Source organism: Dama dama, chromosome 30, assembly GCF_033118175.1.
Source record: "Dama dama isolate Ldn47 chromosome 30, ASM3311817v1, whole genome shotgun sequence".
In the NCBI taxonomy this organism is placed as follows: domain Eukaryota; kingdom Metazoa; phylum Chordata; class Mammalia; order Artiodactyla; family Cervidae; genus Dama; species Dama dama.
The window spans coordinates 76,487,639-76,511,572 of record NC_083710.1 but is presented as its reverse complement, the minus strand read 5'-3'; the positions used below and the strand labels follow the sequence as shown (position 1 = coordinate 76,511,572).

The 23,934-nt window shown below is 35.2% G+C and overlaps 1 protein-coding gene across 1 annotated transcript in view; it reads left to right on the top strand.

Moving 5' to 3' along the window:
- The window catches only part of UGGT2 (UDP-glucose glycoprotein glucosyltransferase 2), a 136,750-nt gene that overhangs the window by 76,043 nt on the left and 36,773 nt on the right, over positions 1–23,934 (top strand). The window contains exons 17-25 of the mRNA XM_061133771.1: positions 626–790; positions 1,129–1,252; positions 1,349–1,447; positions 3,716–3,810; positions 5,201–5,407; positions 7,998–8,129; positions 13,904–14,028; positions 20,641–20,736; positions 22,505–22,607. Of these exons, the coding sequence (XP_060989754.1) occupies positions 626–790; positions 1,129–1,252; positions 1,349–1,447; positions 3,716–3,810; positions 5,201–5,407; positions 7,998–8,129; positions 13,904–14,028; positions 20,641–20,736; positions 22,505–22,607 (1,146 nt within the window). The remainder of the gene's footprint in view (positions 1–625; positions 791–1,128; positions 1,253–1,348; positions 1,448–3,715; positions 3,811–5,200; positions 5,408–7,997; positions 8,130–13,903; positions 14,029–20,640; positions 20,737–22,504; positions 22,608–23,934) is intronic.

Below are 23,934 nucleotides of genomic sequence, written 5' to 3'. Positions count from 1 at the left end.
TCAAACTTTGTCACTTCTTTTCTGGGCTCCCATAAAACCTGGTTTATGGCCTCAGTTTTGCTTGTATTTGTGTGAGCCCCTTGAAGGCAGATATTTTAGCTTTGTATTCACAGAGTCTGGCTAGACACATGACGTCAATGAATGTTTACTAAACAAATGAACATAGAGATAAATTAACCTCTTATGCACGTAGGTGTATTTTTTAAAGTCATACTCTGTATCAAAGGCCAGCAAACTATAGCCCCCGAGCCGAATCCAGCCTTTCCACCCCCTGTTTTTCCACCTGTTTTTGTAAACACAGGTTGTTGGAGACAGCCAGGGTCATTCGTTCATGTGTTGTGTGTCATTGTTTTTGCACTGTAACATCACGATTGAGTAGTTGTGTCAGAGACCAGATGGCTCACAAAACCTAAAATATGTGTCTGGGCCTTTTTAAAAAAGTTTTCTGACTTGTTCTCTGTAGGTAAATTACCTTCCTTTAAGTAGTGTTGTAAAGAACAGATAAAATTATCAAAACTAACATTTTTCTATGAGATACAAATATGTGGCAGTCCCTTTATTTATGTATTTCTTTTTCAGACAGACATATTCTGTTTAACTCTCTGGTATTTTTTTAATTGAATAGGCAGGAACAAACTTTTATAAGATGACTGGCTTGGGTCCTTTGCCTCAAGCTCTTTATAATGGTGAATCCTTTCATCGTGAAGAGCTGAATTTTAAGGAATTAGAAATGGCTCTTCTTCACAGAATGATGGATACAACTGCGTATTTACAAAAGGAAGTTTTTATGGTAGGTAAGCATGTATGAGAAAATGTGTGATGAATAATATTTATAAATCATTTCTATATTAGAACTATCTTAATAGCTAAAGTTAATTGCATAAAAGTTTCCATTCTAATCATTTAGTAGTGCTTTTTAAAGTAGTAATTAAATTTATTTGTGCATAATTACATCTAAAAATTGCTTAATTGGAAAGAAACTCCAAAGTTTTACAGGAAAATTTATTATTAAGAATCTTAAATTGACTTATTTTAGATTAAGCAGTCTTTAAATGTATTCTTTGCATCATATTAAAACATATGCATATAAATTGCCTATATTACCTAAATAATATTTTGTTATTTTAGGGTGCATTAAATGATCGAATAAATGCAGTTGACTTCCTAATGGGTAAAAATAATGTTGTGCCCCGTATAAATCCTTTGATTTTGCACAATAAATGGCAGTACCTTAATTTGATATCTACATCAGGTAAAATAATCCTTCCATGTACTTTTCTACAAATGTTTATTGAGTTGTGAATGTTTTATTAATTCATTACTTAACATTTAATATTAAAACTTTTAGTAACTGCTGATGTTGAAGATTTCTCTACTTTCTTCTTCTTGGATACACAAGATAAGAGTGCTGTAATTGCAGAGAACATGTACTATGTAACTGAAGGAGGTAATAAGCATATTTTATTTTCCTGAATTTATTCCTAAATGGTAAACGTTAATAATTTTATTAAATGTTTGCATAACATATTTTTGTATGTTGTTATTTGACTGGAGGCCTGGTCTTCAATTTGAGAATTTGTAAATTGTTAGGATAAAAGGATTTTGCTGAGAAAAGTGATGCCGCCTATCCTAGCTAATCATATATGGAGAGGGGTTAATCTTATTTCTTTGCCTTTTTTTTAAAGCAAGCTATTCTATTATTCTCCTTTTTAGGAAGGTGATAAAACACTTTCAAGATTAAGTAACCTGATAAACTATAAGGCATGAATAAAAGTGTAATTCCCAGATGAGGGGAGAATAGTTCTGCATTCTGGTTAAACAGTGTCTGAATGTTTTGCTTAGGATAGCGGTCATATCCAAAGGAAGGGGAACCAAGACAGGAACATCTTTGGAAATAAGGATTTAGCCTAGATAGGAAAAGTGCAATATGACCACAGACTTGTGAGACACCATGAACTCTTCAGATAATGGAGTTTGGTTGGTTTGAGTTTCACTTTGTTTTGTTTGACCTACTTTGTTCTGGAGAGAACACACAGAACCCAGGCATGAAACATAAAAGAAAGCTGATTTTTATGTTGTTATATAAAGTGGTAACTTTCTGACAATGAGTGATCTAAATATGAAATTACTGTGAAATAAGGGGTAATTTTTATATATGAGAGAGATTTAAGCAGACAGCTAGTTTTTGAGAATGCTGTGGGGTGAATCCAAATTAGGACCAGATCGCCTTTGAATTACTTTCTAACAGATCTGTGATTTTATGTTCATAAAGTGAGTGGTGTGTCTACAAGAAATTCAACAAATAATAAGATATAATTCAGTTCCATTGTATGGCATGCTAAGGTCCTGAATGTGTCAAATGAAAGGAAAAGTAGACAGAGAAACAGGGAATAAAAAATAGAAGAAATATATTTATCAGGTTCTGAATTGTATTTCAAAAATTGCTTCAGGGCGTCAGAATAGAGTAAGTTAGCCTATAACTAATGCCCTTAGATTAAATCTCTTGCAATTTAAAAGAATAATTAACTGAGAAACACCTTCTTTATTTGTATTTATGTAAAGAAATATAAAATTGGGAGAAACTTGCTTAGCATTTTTGAAATATTTCTCAGTTTATTATTTGTAATGGTAAAAGTGCTCACATTTAAGAAGACATGAGAATTCTTTACCTTTCTTTGAAAAGAATGTGTCACCACTGCATTACTCTTAAATTGCTTCTAAAGGATTGCAAGGAGAATCAGTGTTGTCCTTCATTATGTTACTTTTTTTTTTCATTTACGAAAGTCAGTTTTTGCATAATTATATATTACTGGATATGGTATGATGGCATCACCTACTCAGTGGATATGAGTTTCAGCAAACTCTGGGAGATGGTGCAGGACTGGGAAGCTTGGCATGCTGCAGTCCATGGGGTTACAAAGAGTCGGACACGACTTAGCAGTTGAACAACAACAGTGATGATAACTATAGCTTCACATCTATTCAGGTGTAAGTTTTTGGTATAGCAAACTTTCTATAGTTATTTTAAGTAGGTCATATGATCCAAGGAACTAATTTTTGTATAGGTTTAATGATAGCCAGACAAGTATTATTTCAGATGTTATATGCTGAGGTTGGATGAAATTAAACCCACTTAACTGTGACTGCAGAATTAAAAATTGTTTCATCTTGTGGCTTCCAGATTTTCAGATGTTTCTGGGGAAAAAAAATGTATTGATGTTTTTGGCACAAGATGATGTGAATTAGACTAAGTTAACAATAGCCAGAATTTTTGAAACACCTGAATCATAAGCTAATAAAATATTGCTGTTTCCAGTATCTGCTAATAATTTATTGTGTCTGGTTTTACATTATGTAAGGTATAAATATCATTTTTTTTTTTTACATATGTAGCTGGAAGGCAGTTTTGCATGCCAACAGCGGAACCTTGCTAAGCATAATACAATTTTCTCTACTGGCAAAAGTATCCCATAGATGTGTTTCTTGGGGACTATTCTTTCTTTTTGGTACCTGAGTTTATACAAAGTTTATAAATGAATTACTCTTAACATTTTCTATGTATTTCACTCTGTGTGTGTTTAATTTTTACCAATATTTGCTTATTTTCAAAATGATTCATTTTAAAAATTATTATTTTTATGTATTTTGTTAACTGGAGATGTTCCTATCTTTGGTTTGATATTAAGAATTAGTTTATACTGTTTGAAACTTTCAGATGATTATGTAATTTCTTCAGTTACTTTCTGGATTGTTGCTGATTTTGATAAGCCATCTGGGAGAAAACTGCTTTTTAATGCATTAAATCACATGGTGAGTATTTGGACACTTTCTACAAAAATTAATGTGTTGTAATTTTGAGAAAGCAGGATGAAAAATGTGCATTAAATCTTTATTTTCCTTCATGTTAACATTTTCAGTTCCTTAATTTGGTTAGAACATGGTGCTAAGACAGGAGCTCAGATTCTTTCTCCATGTAAGATAGGCGACCTTGACCCAGAAAAGACAGCCCTACCTGTCTTCTGTGATTAATGACTTGTATATTCTCTCCTAGTCCTTGCTGTTGCACATACATGTACATGTCTAATGGCATGTATGTGCTGAATGTTTGTGTCCCTCCAAAAATTTATAGGGCTTCCCTGGCGGCTCAGATGGTAAAGAATCTTCTTGCAGTGTAGGAGACTCAGGTTTGATCCCTGAGTGGGGAAGATCCCTGGAGAAGGAAATGGCAAACAACTCCAGCATTCTTACCTAGAGAATTCCATGGACAAAAAAGCCTGGCAGGCTACGGTCCATGGGATCACACAGAGTCGGACACTACTGAGTGGCTAACACTTTTTTCTTTTCTTTCAAAATTTTAATGTTCAAATCTAATCCTCAATGTGCTGATATTTGAAGATGGGACCTTTAGGAGGTAATTAGGTCATTAGGGTGGAGTCCTCATAAATGGGATTAGTGCTCTTACAAGAAGAGGTCCTAGAGCTAGCCTACTCTCTTTCTGTCATGTAAGGATCCAAGGAGAAATTAGAAAATGCAACCCAGAACAGGGTCCTCACCAGCACCTGACCATTCTGGCACGCTGATCTTGGTCTACCAGCCTCCATATTGTACTATTTTTTTACATATCTATCTCAGTAATAAGTAAAACAAGTAAACAGAAAATCAATAGGGATGTACAGATGATTTGAGTAATAAAATCCCCAAACTTTACCTAATGAATATTGATAGAAAAATACACATTGCATAGTATATGTTCTTGCAAAGCACAAATGTAACATTTAAAAAACATTTGTAGATGCTGGGTTATCTCATAAAAATTAGACTGATGTTCTAGTTTTCTTTTGGTGATTGATTTCTAACTTAATTATACTGTAGTCAAAGAATATACTTTTGCTCTTTCAGCAGCAGGGTTTGAACAGCATGGCTCCACTTATGCACAAATTCTTTTCAGTAGTAAATACTACAGTATTAAGTCATCTGTGGTTGGCTGACTCTACAGATGTGGAACTTTGAATATGGAGGGCCAACTATAAGTGGATTTTCGACTGCTCAGGGGGTTGGTGCATCTAACCCCTGCATTGTTCAAGGATCAAGTGTACTTCGTATGATTTTAGTCTTTGAAAATTTTATGAGATTTACAAAATTCCATTGTAAAAGTATGTGTAAAATACTGATCTTTATCACCTTTAAATGTGTTTTGCAGAAAAGAAGTGGTCATAGTCGGTTGGGGGTTATTTATAATCCTACATCAAAAATAGACGAAGAAAACACAACTATTTCTAGAGGAATTCTGGCAGCTTTTCTTACACTGAAAAACAGCTTTTTGAGAAACTTTCTCAGGAAACTGGCAGAAGAAAAAACTGCTGCAGCTATTTACTCTGGAAATAAAATTAAAACATTGCTTACTGAGGTTAGTAGCTATTTGTTTGAAATAATAGATACATATCTGTTGCATATTTCAAAAATATTTCAGTGTGCTTGGAGATATGTTGCCAAAAAATCAGTAAGTATAATCAAATGGGGATCATAAGCTTTACTGTGGGAAAGGTCCTCTTTAAATGATATGGCTTTGCATAGAAACACTGAACATATCAAATTTCAGATATTTCAGCTACTACTCAATGATCTTAATGGCTTTCTAATTTGGATATGTACTTATGTGAAGAATTGGGAGTTAAAGGAATATGTGAATAATCCTCAGTTATTTCACTGAAGGGATCCAGTACAGGGAAAAATTCTAAGGTAAAAGCTGATGCTCTGGAAGAAAGACTCATTAATCCATTCAAAAAATTTATTGATTGACTCCCAGACAATGGGGATAATACTTGTGAACAAGGCAGATAGAATCCCTGTTCTTATGGACTTACACTGTAATGGGAAAGAAAAGGTAAGTGGTGCTAGAAAAAAAGATTATAAGAAAGTATACTGTTTGAGGGATGTTCTTTTAGCTGGAGTGGTCACGGGAAGGCATCTCTAAAGAGCTATTGTTTGGGCAAAGCTCTGAATGAAGTGAGATATCAAGCCATGGAAAGTCTGTAAGAAGAATATACCAGATTCAAGAATACAGTGGATCTGAAGAAAGTATTTACAGGAGGACATGGTCAACTATGCCAGATGTCTTGAAATTAGGAAGGTGGTCGTTGGTGACTGATAAGAACAGTTTCAATGAAGTAGTAGGTATAAAGGTGAACTAGAGTCAAGAGAGAAAGGGAAATCAGAAATCATAAAAGACAGCAAGTATTCGTAGCTTTCTAAAGGAATTTTCCTATGCGGAGAACAGAGAAATACTGTGTAGCTAGAATAGGACTTGAGGTCAGGGAAGGATTTCACTTTTTTGGTATGCTAATGAAAACAGTCCATCCAAATATAAGGATGATCTGGAGAGAAAGGAGCAAAGTGGGAGGATGTTTCTTGAGTAGAAAAGAGGTCCTGGGACCCACTGCACAAGTTCTAAGTGTTGATTTAAGAACAGGGTAGATTTATTTGGTCGTAGCAAGATGAGTACTTCTCTTCTGATTGATTCCGTTTTCAAAAAAAGTCAGATCATTAGCTAAATATTAGGATGGGAGTAGGTGGTCTTAGAGGTTGGAGGGAAGAGAAGAGAATGTCAAGTGTTTTCCTATTGTTCTGAGAGTGAGAAAGTGAATCAACAGTGGTATAGGAAAATTTCTGAGGGCTCTCTTGAGATTAGTGACCATAACTGAAAGTGAGATCAGTGTTGGCCGCATGTGTTTCTCCAGCCATCCTAACACTGTTTGGATCCTGTTGCAGAGTAAACAGAATTATGTTTAACCAGAGTTGAGGTTTTGCCAAGTGATTATAACTGAGAGGAGGCATTCAAGGGAACTGAGCATGCACTGTTTTTGCTATGGTAAAGGGCTCTGAGGTAGACCTTGGTTAGGAGAAAAATTATGATATGGAAAGCACGATAGACAATAAGTGGTTGGATCAAGGGACTGAAGGGTTGACTAATGGTTGTTCTGGTGACACTGCAGTGAATGAGCTGGAGGGTCAGCAGCTTGTGATCAGAGAGGAATTGACTTGAGAGATTCTGAAAGTGAAGTTCTAGGGCTGCCCTGTCCGATACTGTAGCCACAACTTCATGTGGCTGTTCTAAATTTAAATAAAATTACAGTAAATTTCTCAGTCATACTAGCCAGATTTCTAGAGCTCAGTACCCACCTGTGGCTGTGCCTTGGGCAGGCAGGGAATCTTTTCTGATATTGTAGGTATTCCAGGAACATGATAAAAATGCAGAAGGCAAGGCCCACCCTGGATCTACTCCAGTACAATCTATATTTTAACAAGTCACCCAGGTGATTTGTATGCATATTAATGTTTGAAAGAATCCACCTGCAATGAGGGAGACCTGGGTTCGATCCCTGGGTTGGGAAGATCCCTTGGAGAACAGAAAGACTACCCACTTCAGCATTCTGGTCTGGAGAATTCCATGAACTGTATAGTCCGTGGGGTCGCAAAGAGTCAGACATGACTGAGCGACTTTCACTTAATGTTTGATACACACTGAGATGGATAATATTACTTTTGTGTTTCAGAATTTAAATGTACTATTACTAAACTGGTTTTGTGGGATTGGAATGAGACAGAGTATTTTTATTTTAACCAGTATTTTTTAGTTGAGCACACCAAAATGGAAGTACTGAGTTCAGAATTTAATAAACGTTGTATTTTATTTTTTAATGTTACATTTTTTTAAATGATGTTCCCTAGCATTTTATTAATCAGTAATCTACCCCACATTCTCAACAAAGGAATAGCAAGCTATCTACTTATAACAGGATTTACAAGTATTGTAATTGCCTTGCCAAGAAGGATTCTTTTTTTAAAATGTAATTTCAGAACAAGATGGTACTTTTAAAAATCAAAAGTTAATGTAATTTTAAGTTTTTAATGACTTATTAAAGTAAGCTATGTTAAAAAATTATTTTGTGTATTTACTGTTCTCTTATTGTTTTTATCATTCTTAACTTATGCCTTAGGGGATGGATAAAAATGCCTTTGAGAAAAAATATAATACCATTGGAGTGAATATTTTTCGAACTCACCAGTTGTTCTGCCGAGATGTACTTAAATTGAGTCCTGGAGAAAATGGTGTTGTCAGCAATGGGAGGGTAAGTAGAAAAAGTGATTGCTTACTTTTCTCAGTGACACTGTGATACAAAGGTCTCAAACATTTTCTGTTACAATACACCTAATGCAGTACACACAGAGGCTCACGCCAGACAGGTCTCAGCATAAATAAACTGGCCTCTGAGATCATTTAGTTCATGGCACGCTCCCTGTGTCTTCACCCCTACCCCCATTGATGATAACATTGGATGTGGCTGAGGATGTTCTTTGGGGATAGCTTTTATAAGGTAAGTATTAGAACAAGCAGTTTAGTATATATTACAACATTGTAATTGAGAATCACTGTTGTAAATGTGTGTATAAAGTACATCTTTTTTCTGTTTGTCGCTTTTTTCTACAATTGATTATATTAATAATACCTTTGTAGGTTTTGTGGTGTAAAGTTATACCACAAATATAATTAATATAATTTTATGTTATATTTGTATTATTTGTGTATTATTTATAATATTTGTATTAATATAATTTGTGTTTGTATTATTTGTAATATTTGTATTAATATAATTTTTAAAAACTATGGGGAAGGTCACTCTTACTCCCAACATCCTAATAAAGATTTTTTCTTTTTTAAAAAATTTATTTATTTTTAATTGGAGGATAATTGCTTTGCAATATTGTGTTAGTTTCTGCCGTACATCAACATGAATCAGCCATAGGTATACATATGTCCCCTCCCTCTTAAATCTTTCTCCTATCTCCCATACCATCCCACCCTCTAGGTTTTACCTTCAAATCCTTTGTTTCTACTCTGCATAGCCTTGTCTGTTTTTTAAATACATAATTATAATCACACTTTTTTTCTCTTAATATACTAAGAATATTTTTCCAGTTGATTAGGGAGTTGTAATAGATACATACAAAATTAGTGGATGATAGCTACTTATTAATATTTTTAGTATGATAGTCTAGTTTTCTTTCTCAGGTGTGATTTAAGTTTTTAAAAATTGAATCTGGTGCTTAAGTATTTTTAGAAATCAGCTAATGCAGTGTGTTTGACATACCTCTGCTTGAAGCATCAAATTGTATATCCCTAAGTCATCATCAAAGCTCAGTTTTCTACATTTTTATGAGTTCTGTTCCCTCTGTGCTCCATTCCCATATCATCATTCCCTTAAAATTATGCTTATTTATTCTTTCTTATCTGAATCTGTAAATAATAGAAATTGGAGAATAATGAGGGACTCATATCATCCACAAATTAAGTATTTCTTCTTCAGTGTAACAGTTCTTGTGCTAATTGTGTTAGCTCCTAAAGGTAGCGAGACTCATGTACAGTGCTACTGTAAAATTGGTGACAACAGTTGGCATTTATGATTATAATAGTGTAAAGTGTTAGTGAATTTTGATAGTGAGCTATTTGAAAGCCCAAAAATGGTATTGCTTCTTTTTTTTCTTTAGCAATTGCTTTGGGAAGAAATAAAACTTTTTAGAACAATTTTAAAGTATAAGGCTACCTTTGACTTTGTCAGGCATTTTAAGGGGTAAAAAGTTACAGCCTGCTGTATCTATTAATTTGCCTTTTGGTTATACATAATGGAAAAGTTACTCTATGCTTTCTTTGTCATGGCTTAATGTAACTCAGCCATGATAATATTGTTATCAGTATTAGTGATAAATATTATAGTTAGGTTCAGCTTATTTCTTTTAGAACTCTTTTCTTCTCATTTTCCTTGAAATTGACAAAAGGATTTAGCTGTAATCTTGCCATGAACTGAACATTCTTCTGGAATCCAAGAGTATAGTAGTGAAAAAAACATGTTTTTGTGGAGTTTACATTGTGATGCACAGGGAACAAAAACAAATAGTGTCCTTATTTATATGGGGTTATTTGGACAGAGAACCAAAAGAGGTGAGAGAGCAAACTGCATTGCATATCTGGAAGAAGAATGTTCTAGGGAGAGGGGACAGGGAGTACAAAGTCCTGAGATGAGGTTATGTCTGTGTGTTCTAAGAATAGCAGATATGAGGAGAACAGGAGAGAAGTAGCTGGGGGGCCAGATCAGGTGCGGTTTTACTCTGAATGAGTTGAGAAGCTCATTGTTCTGGAGAGGGGATTGACATAAACTGACTTACATTTTATTTGGATCATTAGTGGCTATTACATTGAGAATAGACTGTAGAGGCTGGAAGCCAGTTAGGAGCTATTACAGTAGATCAAGTGAGAGCTGATGGTGGCCTGGACCAGAATGGCTCTAGTGGAAATAGAGAGTAGACGTGAGATGTATTTTGAAGGAAGGGTGAACAGGAATTGCTTACAGATTTGCTGTGGGATGTGAGAGAACTGCATGACCAGCAGAATAAAGTTGCATTGTTTTAAGGTAAGGAAGACTTTGCAGGAGGAGTGGGCTTGTTCAGAGGAAAAGGAAGATCAGATAGAGAATTCAGTTCTGCATATAGTAAGAGTTCAGTGTTCCATCCTGGACTTGTGAGTAGACTGGTTGAGTCAGCAACTGGACATGAGTTAAGTTCAGGGGAGAGGTCAGGACTGGAGATAGTTAGGAAGTCAAATATATGACTTTTTATGTTGACTAATGAAAAATTATAATTTTTATTATCTTTGTATTTGTAGGATTGTGGTTTGAAATAGAAAAGTGTGATATATCTGAAAATAAGTACTGTGGTTTTTGAACTATAATGTAGTACTTAGCTTATTACTGTGTCTCAAGAGTAATGCTTTTATAAAACACAATAATCATAGCAATTGTAGCAGGTAGCTATAATTCTGAACCAGATAATTTAATGTTCAAAATAATTCTGACATTTTAGAATCAATCTTCATTTTGAACCTGTCAAAATATTTACATTAGAATTGAAACATATTCAAAGTTAAAATTGTTTATAAATGATCAAAACTAGGGAGTATTGATCTCATACTTTCTTACTGACATGCTAAAGAATTTTAAATCTATTTTAATATTAAATAAAACCCTAAATAATACTGTTGCTGTTGGTTTGGCCAAAAAGTTTGTTTAGGTTTTTCCATAACATCTTATAGAAAAATCTGAATGAACTTTGTAGCTAACCCAATACAATTATATTTATTCTTATTACACTCCATAATAAAATAAATAAATAAATTTGCTGACAAAGGTCCTTATAGTCAAAGCTGTGATTTTTCCAGTAGTCACATGTGGATGTGCGAGTTGGACCATAAAGAAGGCTGAGCACTGAAGAATTGATGTTTCTGAACTGTGATGTTGGAGATTCTTGAGAGTCCTGGGACTGAAAGGAAATCAAATTAGTCAATCCTAAAGGAAATCAGTCCTGAATATTCATTGGAAGGACTGATGCTGAAGCTTCAATACTTTGGCCGCCTGATGCGAAGAACTGACTTCTTAGAAAAGATCCTGACTCTGGGAAAGATTGAAGCAGGAGAATAAGCTGACAGCAGAGGATGAGATGGTTGGACAGCATCACCAACTCAGTGGACATGCGTTTGAGCAAGCTCTGGGAGATGGTGAAGGACAGGGATGCCTGGCATGCTGTAGTCCATGGGGTTGCAGAGTCAGACATGACTGAGTGACTGAACAACGGTTATGCCGTGTACTTACAGATTACTGACAGAGATGGTACAGCAGAGAGTAGGGAAACAAGCAAGGCCTTTTCGTTTAGCAGGACAGTTTGGATTCAGATTCCAGTTACACCATTAATTATATGACCTTTGTCATAAAATTTGTTCATTTGGACAATAGAAAATGTAATAGTATGTTTTACAAAGTTGTCAGAGGATTAAATATGCTTTTACACCTAAAGCACATAGAATGGCCCCAGACATAGAGTAAATTTTCAGTAAATATTAACTTTTCTTTTCTCTAAATCTCTGAAGGCTATCATGAGAACTGTTGGGTACTTTTACGGATTTGGGTGGCTCAAAGGGTAAAGCGTCTGCCTGCAGTATGGGAGACCCGAGTTCGATCCCTGGGTTGGGACGATCCCCTGGAGAAGGAAATGGCAACCTACTCCAGTATTCTTGCCTGGAAAATCCCATGGTTGGAGAAGTCTGGTAGGCTCCAGTCCATGGGGTCGCAAAGAGTTGGACACGACTGAGCGACTTCACTTTCACTTTTCACAGATTTTATGTTCATTGAGAGTCAGTATAGAGTCAGGGCCAGTGGATGAAACTTCAACAAGTAGAGAGAGATTTTTATTCGGTATGTGCATGAACATTTTAACAGAGTTTTCTAAAATGTTAATGATCTGTCAAAGGAGGTAGTGCATTTCTGTTACAGCAGTTATTCTGTTTAACTGAAAAGTCTCATTTCCAAAATGTAAAGAAGATTTAAGCTCCAGATAGGTTTTATAGTACTGTTACATGATTTTCAAATCTGATGTTCCATTTCTCAATTTGGCCCTTATGTGATTTTACACTAACATTTTATTCCACAAACATTACATTCAACTTTAAGTAGAAGAACTAAAGCACAGAAAAACAGTTTCTGCTAGCTATTTGAACTTACATAGGTGAAATAGTGCCAGTTTTCTGTTGAATTTAATCAGTACAGATTCCCAATCTTGTTAATCCCTAAGGAAAATAGTTTGAGATTTTATTTCCTTTTTTTGAGTTATTAACAAAAAACTACTTGATCACTAGAAGTGGTATAGATAAAATTCAGCTATTTTCCAGGCCTATCCTATCCATAGTCCAAAAAATATAACATTGAAGGTGCTTTGAAAGTTAACCTTAAAATTGACAGCCATCTTAAGGAAATGAAGTATTGATATGTGTACTTTTAGTATTATAGCACATATTTTTTGTACATTTAAGAGACCAGGTTTTATGTTTAAAGTGAAACATGGTATTTGTTTAGCTGGATGCCAGTATTCCAGCTAATTTCACCTTTGTTATGAGCAAATGAGAAAAGATTGAAGAACTATGCTTTATTAATTTTTAGAAAATATTAATTGCAGAAGCATATGAAGGGGAAGTAAGAAAATCCACTGCAACTGTTTCTTTTTGGTCTTTTGCCAAGGGAAAAAAAAAACATTCTGGTTGACATGTTTTCTAATTGTCTTTAAGTCTAACTGTTCATAAGACTATGCCAGGACTCACCTTCTATATCAAGGCTTATTATGGTCATACTATTATGATGATGTACATACTAGCTTTCCCCCAAAATGATAATGGTAGCACAGTTGGAGTGGTTGTGATGGGATAGACATCCTGAGAAATTAGGTGTCTGGCAAGTTTACAGCTTCCCACTTCTGCAGTTACTGATTTAAAACTAACCTACATGACCTTGCTGTGAGCCAGCAGTTTATGCAACATTGGTTAGATGAAGGTTGGTTGGTATTATTAAGAAATTATGTGATTTGTCTCTTGGTTTTGTTCTTTTATGCCTTATTTATATATTCAGATGTGTATAGTATGGACTACAATTAAGAGATTAAATAATGTTGAAAGTAAAAGATTTATGAAATATAGATAGTTATTTGAATAATTTACTTTAAAATGAAAAGACTTAGGTTTTTGAAAGCATTATGTTTCAAAGTAAAACTTTCAAATGGAAATAATTTGCTGATTTTTTTTTTTTTGCCATGTTGATTTTGGTATTTATACAAATGTTAACTTGTAATCTTGAAGTGAGGAAATACTTTTCTCATGTTTCTCAGTGGATTTGGTAAATGGTGGGATAAATAACCATTATCTGTTTAATCAGTTTTTGCTTAAAGAAATACCTATTTGATAAGAAAATACCTGTCACAGATTGAGATCTTGTAGAAGACACACAATAATATAATTGTTTTTATTTTTAAGTTCTTAGGACCTGTAGGTGAAGACTTCTATGCAGAAGATTTTTACTTGTTGGAAAAGATAACATTTACTAAGTTAGTAGAGAACATTGAAGACATTGTTGAAAATACAGAAATGAACTCAAAGAAGTAAGTATTTAAAATCATAAGAGCATTTCATTTTGGAGTTTGGTATTTTGCCTCTGATTTCTTTTTAAGATTAGAAAATGTTTCAGGTACCAACTGAAGATACAATAAAAGACATGCAGAGAATATAAAGAAATAGTATAAAATACCATTTGCTCACCACTACCAAACTGTAGATGTTAATATTTTATTTGCCTTGGATCTATCTCTTTTGTTTTCTTTCCATCCATCCCATTCTCCTCCCTCCCCAAGAGGTAGCCATTTTCTCAAATGTTGTAAGCATGATTCCTCTATTTGCCTTTATACTTTTGCTTCATATGTAAATATCTATTATTAATGTTTATTGTGTTAAAGCCTTGACTTTTTTAGAGATATGCTGTTATACCTAGGCTCCTTTTGCAGTCTGCCTCTGTAGGAACTTTATCCATTTTCCCATTTTCATGTATATAGACTGAATTTATTCATTTCAATTTCTTTCTAGTATTTTGTGAATATATTGCAATTCATTTATATACTCCATTACTGAAGTACAATTAACCTGCCTTTAGTTCATTACTATTATGCAAATGCTATCATGAACTTAGTTTACATGTCTCCTTGTGCAATGTGTGAGTTTCGCTAGACTAAAGGAGTGTTGTTACTGGGTTTAGGATAGACATACCTTCAGCTTTATCAGATACTGCTAAATTCTGTCCTTCAAAAGAGTTGGAACAATTAACACTCCCACCAGAAATGAATTAGTCCTTGTTTCCTGAAGTCCTCACCAATATTGGTGTTACCCAGCCTGTTCATTTCCTATCTTATGGATGTGAAATTACATCTTGTTTTTTTTAATTTTTAATTGAGGGATAATTGCTTTAAATATTGTATTAGTTTCTGCCATACATCAATGTGAATCAGCCATAGGTATACATATGTCCCCTCTCTCTTGAATGCATCTTGTTTTAATTTACAGTTCCTTTCTAGAAGACAAGGAAGTGCATTTTGTTTTAATTCTACTTCCTTGTCTTCTAGTAAAGTTGAATTTCTTGTCACATGATTGTTTTAATTTGTTTGCTCTTCTGTAAAAGATATGTTCATGCTTTTTGCTTAGTTATCTGTTGGGTTTTCTTCTTTCAGTGATTTATAAACATGTGGTATATGTATCTTTATCAGTATACTATACTGATACTATATATAAAGTATCAGTATACTATTCCAGTTTGTGGCTTGGCTACTCAATTGTAACTTTTTACAAAGAAGTTTTTTTTTTTTTATGTCAAAATATTCCCTGGGTTTTTCCTTTGTAATTTGTGATCTGTATGTGAAGTGAAGGGTGTGCACTCGTGTGTGTGTGTGTATAGGGTGTATAAATATTTCCCTTGGTCTGAAATCATAAAGGTATTCTCCTTTATTTTCTTCTAAAAGTTTTACAGTTTTGCTTTTTTTCTGATGTATGTCTTTAATTCTCCTTAGATCTTTATACTGTTCCACCGATGTCTTGTCTTATGCAGTCCCATGTTCTAACTACCACAGCTTTATAATAAATTTCAATAGCAGATAGTGAAAATTACTCCTGCTACTTCTTGAAAGTTGTCTTGACCTTTTTTTTTTTTTGGCTACACTTTCATATAAATATTATTAGGACCAGAATAACAAGTTCTACAGAAAACCTTCCTGCTATTTTTATGTGAATTTCTTTGAATTTATTGTTTAAAAAGAATTGCCATCTTTATGTAATATTGCATTATCTTACCCATTAAATACATACATATATTATTTATATGAAACTGTGCAGACGTACATACATACATATATATGTAGGTAGGTAAGTAGGTAGAAGACACACTTATTCAGGGTCTTTAGAGTCCCTTTTGGGCTTCCCTGGTGGCTCAGCTGGTAAAGAATCCGCCTGCAGTGCAGGAGACCTGGGTTTGATCCCTGGGTTGGGAAGATCCCCTGGAGGAGGGCTTGGCAACTCACTCCAGTGTTCTTGCCTGGAGAATCTCAGTGGACAGAGGAACCTGGCAGCCCACAGTTCATGTGATTGGAAAGAGTCGAACACACCTGAGCAACCAAGCATAGCACAGTGTTCCTTTTAGATTCTTCAGTGAAGCTTCCATTTTTTCCCCATGAAGTCTTACACATGTGTTTTTAAATTTATCCCTGGTACTTATGATCTGGCTTTCCTAGTGACTCAGTGTTAAGAATCCTGCCTGCCAATTCAGGAGATGCAGTTTCAGTCTCTGGATCAGGAAGATTCCCTGGAAAAGGGAATGACAATCCATTCCAATATTCTTACCTGGGAAATCCATACAGTCCATAGGGTTGCTAAGAGTGAGACATGACCAAGGGATTAACACATTCAGTTTTCCTCTCTTCAGTTCAAAGCACTTTTCAAAAAGAGAAAAATTGACCTGGATAGCTGATATTCAGAAAATCTAGGAAAAGTTTGTTTGAGGCCTCAAAGATTTTCTTTCTTTCTTTTTTTTTGGTCTCTCTCTCCTCTAAGTACATAACAGCCCAGTTTAAAAAACATGGGGAACATGTTGACCACAAATATTTCCTCCATTGTGCCTACAATTTTACATATTAGAGATTGTGTGGCTAATTTAACCTTAAGTTTCTAAACCTTTAAGGAAGTTTAGGTGTAGATTATGGTTTTGATTAATTCTTTTATGTTTCAGTTCAGTTCAGTTCAGTTGTTCAGTCGTGTCCGACTCTTTGCGACCCCATGAATCACAGCACACCAGGCCTCCCTGTCCATCACCAACTCCCGGAGTTTACCCAAACTCATGTCCATCAAGTCGGTGATGCCATCCAACCATCTCATCCTCTGTCATCCCTTTCTCCTCTTGCCTCCAGTCCCTCCCAGCATCAGGATCTTTTCCAATGAGTCAACCAACTCTTCGCATGAGGTGGCCAAAGTATTGGAGTTTCAGCTTCAACATCAGTCCTTCCAGTGAACATCCAGGACTGATCTCCTTTAGGGTGGACTGGTTGGATCTCCTTGCAGTCCAAGAGACTCTCAAGAGTCTTCTGCAACACCACAGTTCAAAAGCATCAATTCTTAAGCGCTCAGCTTTCTTCACAGTCCAACTCTCACATCCACACATGACCACTGGAAAAACCAGTAGTTTTTGACTGGACAGACCTTTGTTGGCAAAACCAGTGGTTTTTGACTGGACGGACCTTTGTTGGCAAAGTAATGTCTCTGCTTTTTAAAGTGCTATCTAGGTTGGTCATAACTTTCCTTCCAAGGAGTAAGCATCTTTTAATTTCATGGCTGCAATCACCATCTGCAGTGATTTTGGAGCCCAAAAAAATAAAGTCAGTCACTGTTTCCACTGTTTCCCTATCTATTTCCCATGAAATGATAGGACAAGATGCCATGATATTAGTTTTCTGAATGTTGAGCTTTAAGCCAACTTTTTCACTCTCCTCTGTCACTTTCATCAAGAGGTTTTTTAGTTCCTCTTCACTTTCTGCCATAAGGGTGGTACGATCTGCATATCTGAGGTTATTGATATTTTTCCCGGCAATCTTGATTCCAGCTTGTGCTTCTTCCAGCCCAGTGTTTCTCATGATGTACTCTGCATATGTAAGTTAAATAAGCAGGGTGACAATATACAGCCTTGATGTACTCTTTTTCCTATTTGGAACCAGTCTGTTGTTCCATGTCCAGTTCTAACTGTTGCTTCCTGACCTGCATACAGGTTTCTCAAGACGCAGGTCAGGTGGTCTGGTATTCCCATCTCTTTCAGAATTTTCCACAGTTTATTGTGATCCACACAGTTAAAGGCTTTGGCATAGTCAATAAAGCAGATATAGACGTTTTTCTGGAACTCTCTTGCCCTTTCGATGATCCAGCCGATGTTGACAATTCGATCTCTGGTTCCTCTGCCTTTTCTAAAACCAGCTTGAACTTCTGGAAGTTCTCAGTTCACAGATTGCTGAAGCCTGGCATGGAGAATTTTGAGCATTACTTTACTAATGTGTGAGATGAGTGCAGTTGTGCGGCAGTTAGAGCATTCTTTGGGATTACCTTTCTTAGGGATTGGAATGAAAACTGACCTTTTCCAGTCCTGTGGCCACTGCTGAGTTTTCCAAATTTGCTGGCATATTGAGTGCAGCACTTTTACAGCATCATCTTTCAGGATTTGAAATAGCTCAACAGGAATTCCATCACCTCCACTAGCTTTGTTCCTAGTGATGCTTCTAAGGCCCACTTGACTTCACATTCCAGGATGTCTGGCTCTAGGTGAGTGATCACACCATCGTGATTATCTGGGTCGTGAAGATCTTTTTTGTACAGTTCTTCTGTGTATTCTTGCCACCTCTTCTTAATATCTTCTGCTTCTGTTAGGTCCATACCATTTCTGTCCTTTATCGAGCCCATCTTTGCCTGAAATGTTCCCTTGGTATCTCTAATTTTCTTGAAGAGATCTGTAGTTTTTCCCATTCTATTGTTTTCCTCTATTTCTTTGCATTGATCGCTGAGGAAGGCTTTCTTATCTCTCCTTGCTCTTCTTTGGAAATCTGCATTCAGATGCTTATATCTTTCCTTTTCTCCTTTGCTTTTCACTTCTCTTCTTTTCACAGCTATTCATAAGGCCTCCTCAGACAGCCATTTGGCCTTTTTGCATTTCTTTTCCATGGGGATGGTCTTGATCCCTGTCTCCTGTACAGTGTCACGAACCTCCGTCCATAGTTCATCAGGCACTCTGTCTATCAGATATAGTCCCTTAAATCTATTTCTCACTTTCACTATATAATCATAAGGAATTTGATTTAGGTCATACCTGAATGGTCTAGTGGTTTTCCCTACTTTCTTCAGTTTAAGTCTGAATTTGGCAATAAGAAGTTCATGATCTGAGCCACAGTCAGCTCCCGGTCTTGTTTTTGATGACTCTATAGAGCTTCTCCATCTTTGGCTGCAAAGAATATAATCAGTCTGATTTCGGTGTTGACCATCTAGTGATGTCCATGTGTAGAGTCTTCTCTTGTGTTGTTGGAAGAGGGTGTTTGCTATGACCAAGGCATTCTCTTGGCAAAACTCTATTAGCCTTTGCCCTGCTTCATTCCGTACTCCAAGGCCAAATTTGCCTGTTACTCCAGGTGTTTCTTGACTTCCTACTTTTGCATTCGAGTCCCCTATAATGAAAATGACATCTTTTTTGGGTATTAGTTCTAAAAGGTCTTGCAGGTCTTCATAGAACCATTCAACTTCAGCTTCTTCAGCATTACTGGTTGGGGCATAGGCTTGGATTACCGTGATATTGAATGGTTTGCCTTGGAAATGAACAGAGATCATTCTGTCTTTTTTGAGATTGCATCCAAGTACTGCATTTCGGACTGTTTTGTTGACCATGATGGCTACTCCATTTCTTCTAGGGGATTCCTGCCCACAGTAGTAGATATAATGGTCATCTGAGTTAAATTCACCCATTCCAGTCCATTTTAGTTCGCTGATTCCCAGAATGTCGACATTCACTCTTGCCATCTCCTGTTTGACCACTTCCAATTTGCCTTGATTCATGGACCTAACATTCCAGATTCCTATGCAATAGTACTCTTTACAGCATTGGACCTTGCTTCTATCACCAGTCCCATCCACAACTGGGTATAGTTTTTGCTTTGGCTCCACCCCTTCATTCTTTCTGGAGTTATTTCTCCACTGATCTCCAGTAGCATACTGGGACCTACCAACCTGGGGCGTTCATCTTTCAGTGTCCTATCTTTTTGCCTTTTCATACTGTTCATGGGGTTCTCAAGGCAAGAATACTGAAGCGGTTTGCCATTCCTTTCTCCAGTGGACCACAATCTGTGATTAAGTGGCAGTTAAATGCAATGTTCTGTGAAAGATATGGTTTACAAATAGAAATAATGTACAGTGTACAGGAACTATATATCCAGCAAAAAATGATACAGTAGAGAAATACTGACAAGGTTCTCGACCACTCTGACTCTGAATTTCTTTGTTTATAAAACAGAGATGCCTGTCTTTTCTGTTTTTCTTTTTTTTTTTTTACTTAAAATTCAGCTAACATTTTCTGTTATCATTAAACATACACATTTTCATATTTTAATGATATGTCAGCATATCATTAAATGTACACATTTTCTCTCTCATGGATTTATGAATTGGTTATATTTAATCTAGGTGTTTATTTTGTACATTTTTAGTTTTTGAATGAATTTGACACCATAGAAATCTGGGCTTCTTAACTATATTAAAAATTCTTTGAAAGTAGATATCTTACCATTTACTTTTTGTTTTTCCTGCCTGCTCTTCTTTCTTCCCTACGTGGCTCTAAGTGCTTGAATACATAACCAGCAACTCAGCAAATTTTCACTAATTGAATGATTCTGTATATGATTATAGACACCATTAGGAATATCACTTATGTGCTTAGCTATCAATCATATCAATGGTAAAAACTAGGTTGACCTTAGAATCAGCAGTCATTTTACTTTTGATAGAATCTACAAGTTTGGAAGAAAGGTCATTTACATACAGTTTATCTACTGGAGATACTTTGCAGTAAATTCCCCTTTCTTACGGTGTTATATGATAGATGAAATATGGACCTTTCTTCTCCAAAAATTCAGTCATTGTTTATCTTGTTTCTCTAGCTTGAGTGACCTTGTTATGAAAATTGATGCTCTTGTTTCCTCTTTGCCTAAACGTGCCTCTCGGTATGACATCACATTTCTTAAGGAGAGTCGCAGGTAAGAAGATGTTAGTTCTGTGTATTCTGTCACTGCATCCTATACTTAGTTATGGTTACATTTGTGTTCATGATATAGCCAAAATTAAAGTATAAATAAAAGTTGTTAGACAATAAACATCTTTGATAAGATTGGGAAACAAATTCTAGTTAATTATATTCTGGTAAATAAATTATATATATATATATATATATATATGTATATATATATGTATATATATAGGATATGAAGTTTCAAGTAAGTAAACCTAATATGATTTGTCTTACTCTCATCTTTCTTCCACACTCAAGTTCATTTGAAATTTTTGCAGTATAATCATTATAAATAATAATAGCTTTATGTTGTCAATGTATAAAAGACTCCATTACCAAAGAATTCCACTTAATTAAGTGTCGACATGTACAAAAGAATATCCCAGAATATGTTATGTGGAACATTACTCTGAGATGTTGACAAATATCTTCTGAGGGAGAACCTATCTAGTCAAGTAAATTTAGAGAATACTTTATCCTTTGGAGTGGAGGAGTGAGATTTTCAGTGTGCATCCGTGTATTGACAATTATGAGATGCGGTGTAGTTAAAAGAAAACCAAAGGTGCATTTTTGGTAAACTGTGCAGTTGAGTAACTATTCATGGAACACTTTTTTGTTGAAAATTTATTATTCCGTAAAAAATTAGATTTCTAAAAATAGCCATCAGAGAAATACTGCTTTAGAATAATAAACTAGTTTATAATTTCACTATATAATACTTCTCTTCTAAGATATTTGAAATAAAATTCATACATACACACAATTATCTGGGTCCACAATGGGATTTTCTTTTCTTATTTAAGGACCACTTATAATAGGAAGAAATAATCAGTTAGACATTATGCGACTAAACTACAGATTTTATTATCCTTTTCCAATCACTGCTTTTATAAAACTAAATTGAGACAAATTAGTTTATCATAAACTTAAAATGGCTGGCACTTCCTTCCTTATTTTCTGATTTTATACCTCGCAAAAAAAAAAAACACCTGACTTCCTATGTTGTTACAGTGTTAAAACAGTAATTCAATTGGACTATTCTGTACTTTCAATTAAATATACACTTTAAATTTTCATTGAATTAAATGTAGAATTTATTATCTCATACTGGCCTTTTTTGTACTTTAAATAATTTTCCCAACTTTTTAGTTTAACGGATAGTTCATCTTCTATCTTAGAACTTGGATCAGTGACAGACTGAATGGAAAGGACAGAGGGAAGGAAGTGTGGAGAGGGTGACCGAGGTCAAGATAATATGATCCATTTGGGTGATTTTCCCCTGAGCTTTCCTGTTAATAATATGTTGGGTTTTAAAAACTATTAAATTTAATAAAAGTACTGAGTAACTAATTTTATCCATCTCAAAGCTGAGGAAATACAATTAACTAACAAAAAAAAAATCTTTGTTTTATTTTTTACATTGTATGATCCATGAGGATTTGAGGAGCTTAAAATTATGAGAGTTTTTTCCCACTAAAATAGTATTGTTCTCTGAAGAGTTTTTTAAATTATTTGTTCATAATTTCTTACTTTCATTTTCTGTAATTGTTTGGGATTTTCTGGTTTATTGAACACAGACATTAAACTTTTAAATTCGCATTTTCTTCTATGAAGAAACAGCCAGGATTTTTTAATCCAGTGAAAAAGAAACTTATAAGAATGTACATAGCTAAGATTAATTCAGTAATTGAGTAGACTTAACTGATCATCTTTCATATTATTTTTTGTTTTTCTAGCATTATAAAGATAAATTCTGTAGAGAATGATATGTCCTTTGATGTCGTTGCTATTGTTGATCCATTGACAAGAGAAGCACAGAAGATGGCACAGTTATTAATTGTAAGATAATTTTACATTTTATTAAACAGTATACATATATTTATTATATGATATATACTACTTTTATTTTGAAATTCATCTTTTCAGGTTTGTTTTCAAGTATAGTCAATGTTTGGTTTTGATTCTTTATTTCATACAACATTCTAAATAGATTGTCGTATTTCAATGTAGAAAATTAAATGATAGAGCTGTGCCTGGGGTATTATGGCAGGACCAGATTAGATGTTAATAAGGACATAATTGTTGTCCCTATCACCCCAAAACCTTAATCTCCAATGTGACTGTATTTGGAAATAGGGACTTGGGTAAATAAGTAAGGTTAAATGAAGTGTTATAGGTTGGTCTGTAATCCAGTAGGATGAATAGCCTTATAAGAAGAGAAGAATCCATTCTCTCCTCATTTACAGAAAAGAGGTCGTGTGAGTACACCGCAACGTGGTAGCCACCTCAAAGACAGGAAGAGAGCCCTCTCCAGGAACTGAGTCTTCAACACCCTGATGAAATAAATTTCATAGTTCAAGCCACCCGGTTTGTGGTGATTTATTATGGCAGCCTGAGCTAACTGATACAAGTGTCTTCCCATGGTCATCTTTCTTTCCCCTGGTGTGGAGAATGGCTTCTGGAGAAGCAGATGTCTAAGTTTAATGAGTACCTTAAGTTTAGACTGTACTTAGTAACATTAACCATACAGGGGAAGCTAGTAGAAGAAAAAGCAAAAAAGTTGTGTTCAAGAGGTTAGGCCACTGTAACAAAAGCAGAGTTCCAAAGAATAGCAAGGAGAGATAAGAAAGCCTTCCTCAGCGATCAATGCAAAGAAATAGAGGAAAACAATAGAATGGAAAAGACTACAGATGTCTTCAAGAAAATTAGAGATACCAAGGGAACATTTCATGCAAAGATGGGCTCAATAAAGGACAGAAATGGTATGGACCTAACAGAAGCAGAAGATATTAAGAAGAGGTGGCAAGAATACACAGAAGAACTGTACAAAAAAGATCTTCACGACCCAGATAATCACGATGGTGTGATCACTCACCTAGAGCCAGACATCCTGGAATGTGAAGTCAAGTGGGCCTTAGAAAGCATCACTACGAACAAAGCTAGTGGAGGTGATGGAATTCCTGTTGAGCTATTTCAAATCCTGAAAGATGATGCTGTAAAAGTGCTGCACTCAATATGCCAGCAAATTTGGAAAACTCAGCAGTGGCCACAGGACTGGAAAAGGTCAGTTTTCATTCCAGTCCCTAAGAAAGGCAATGCCAAAGAATGCTCAAACTACTGCACAATTGCACTCATCTCACACATTAGTAAAGAAATACTCAAAATT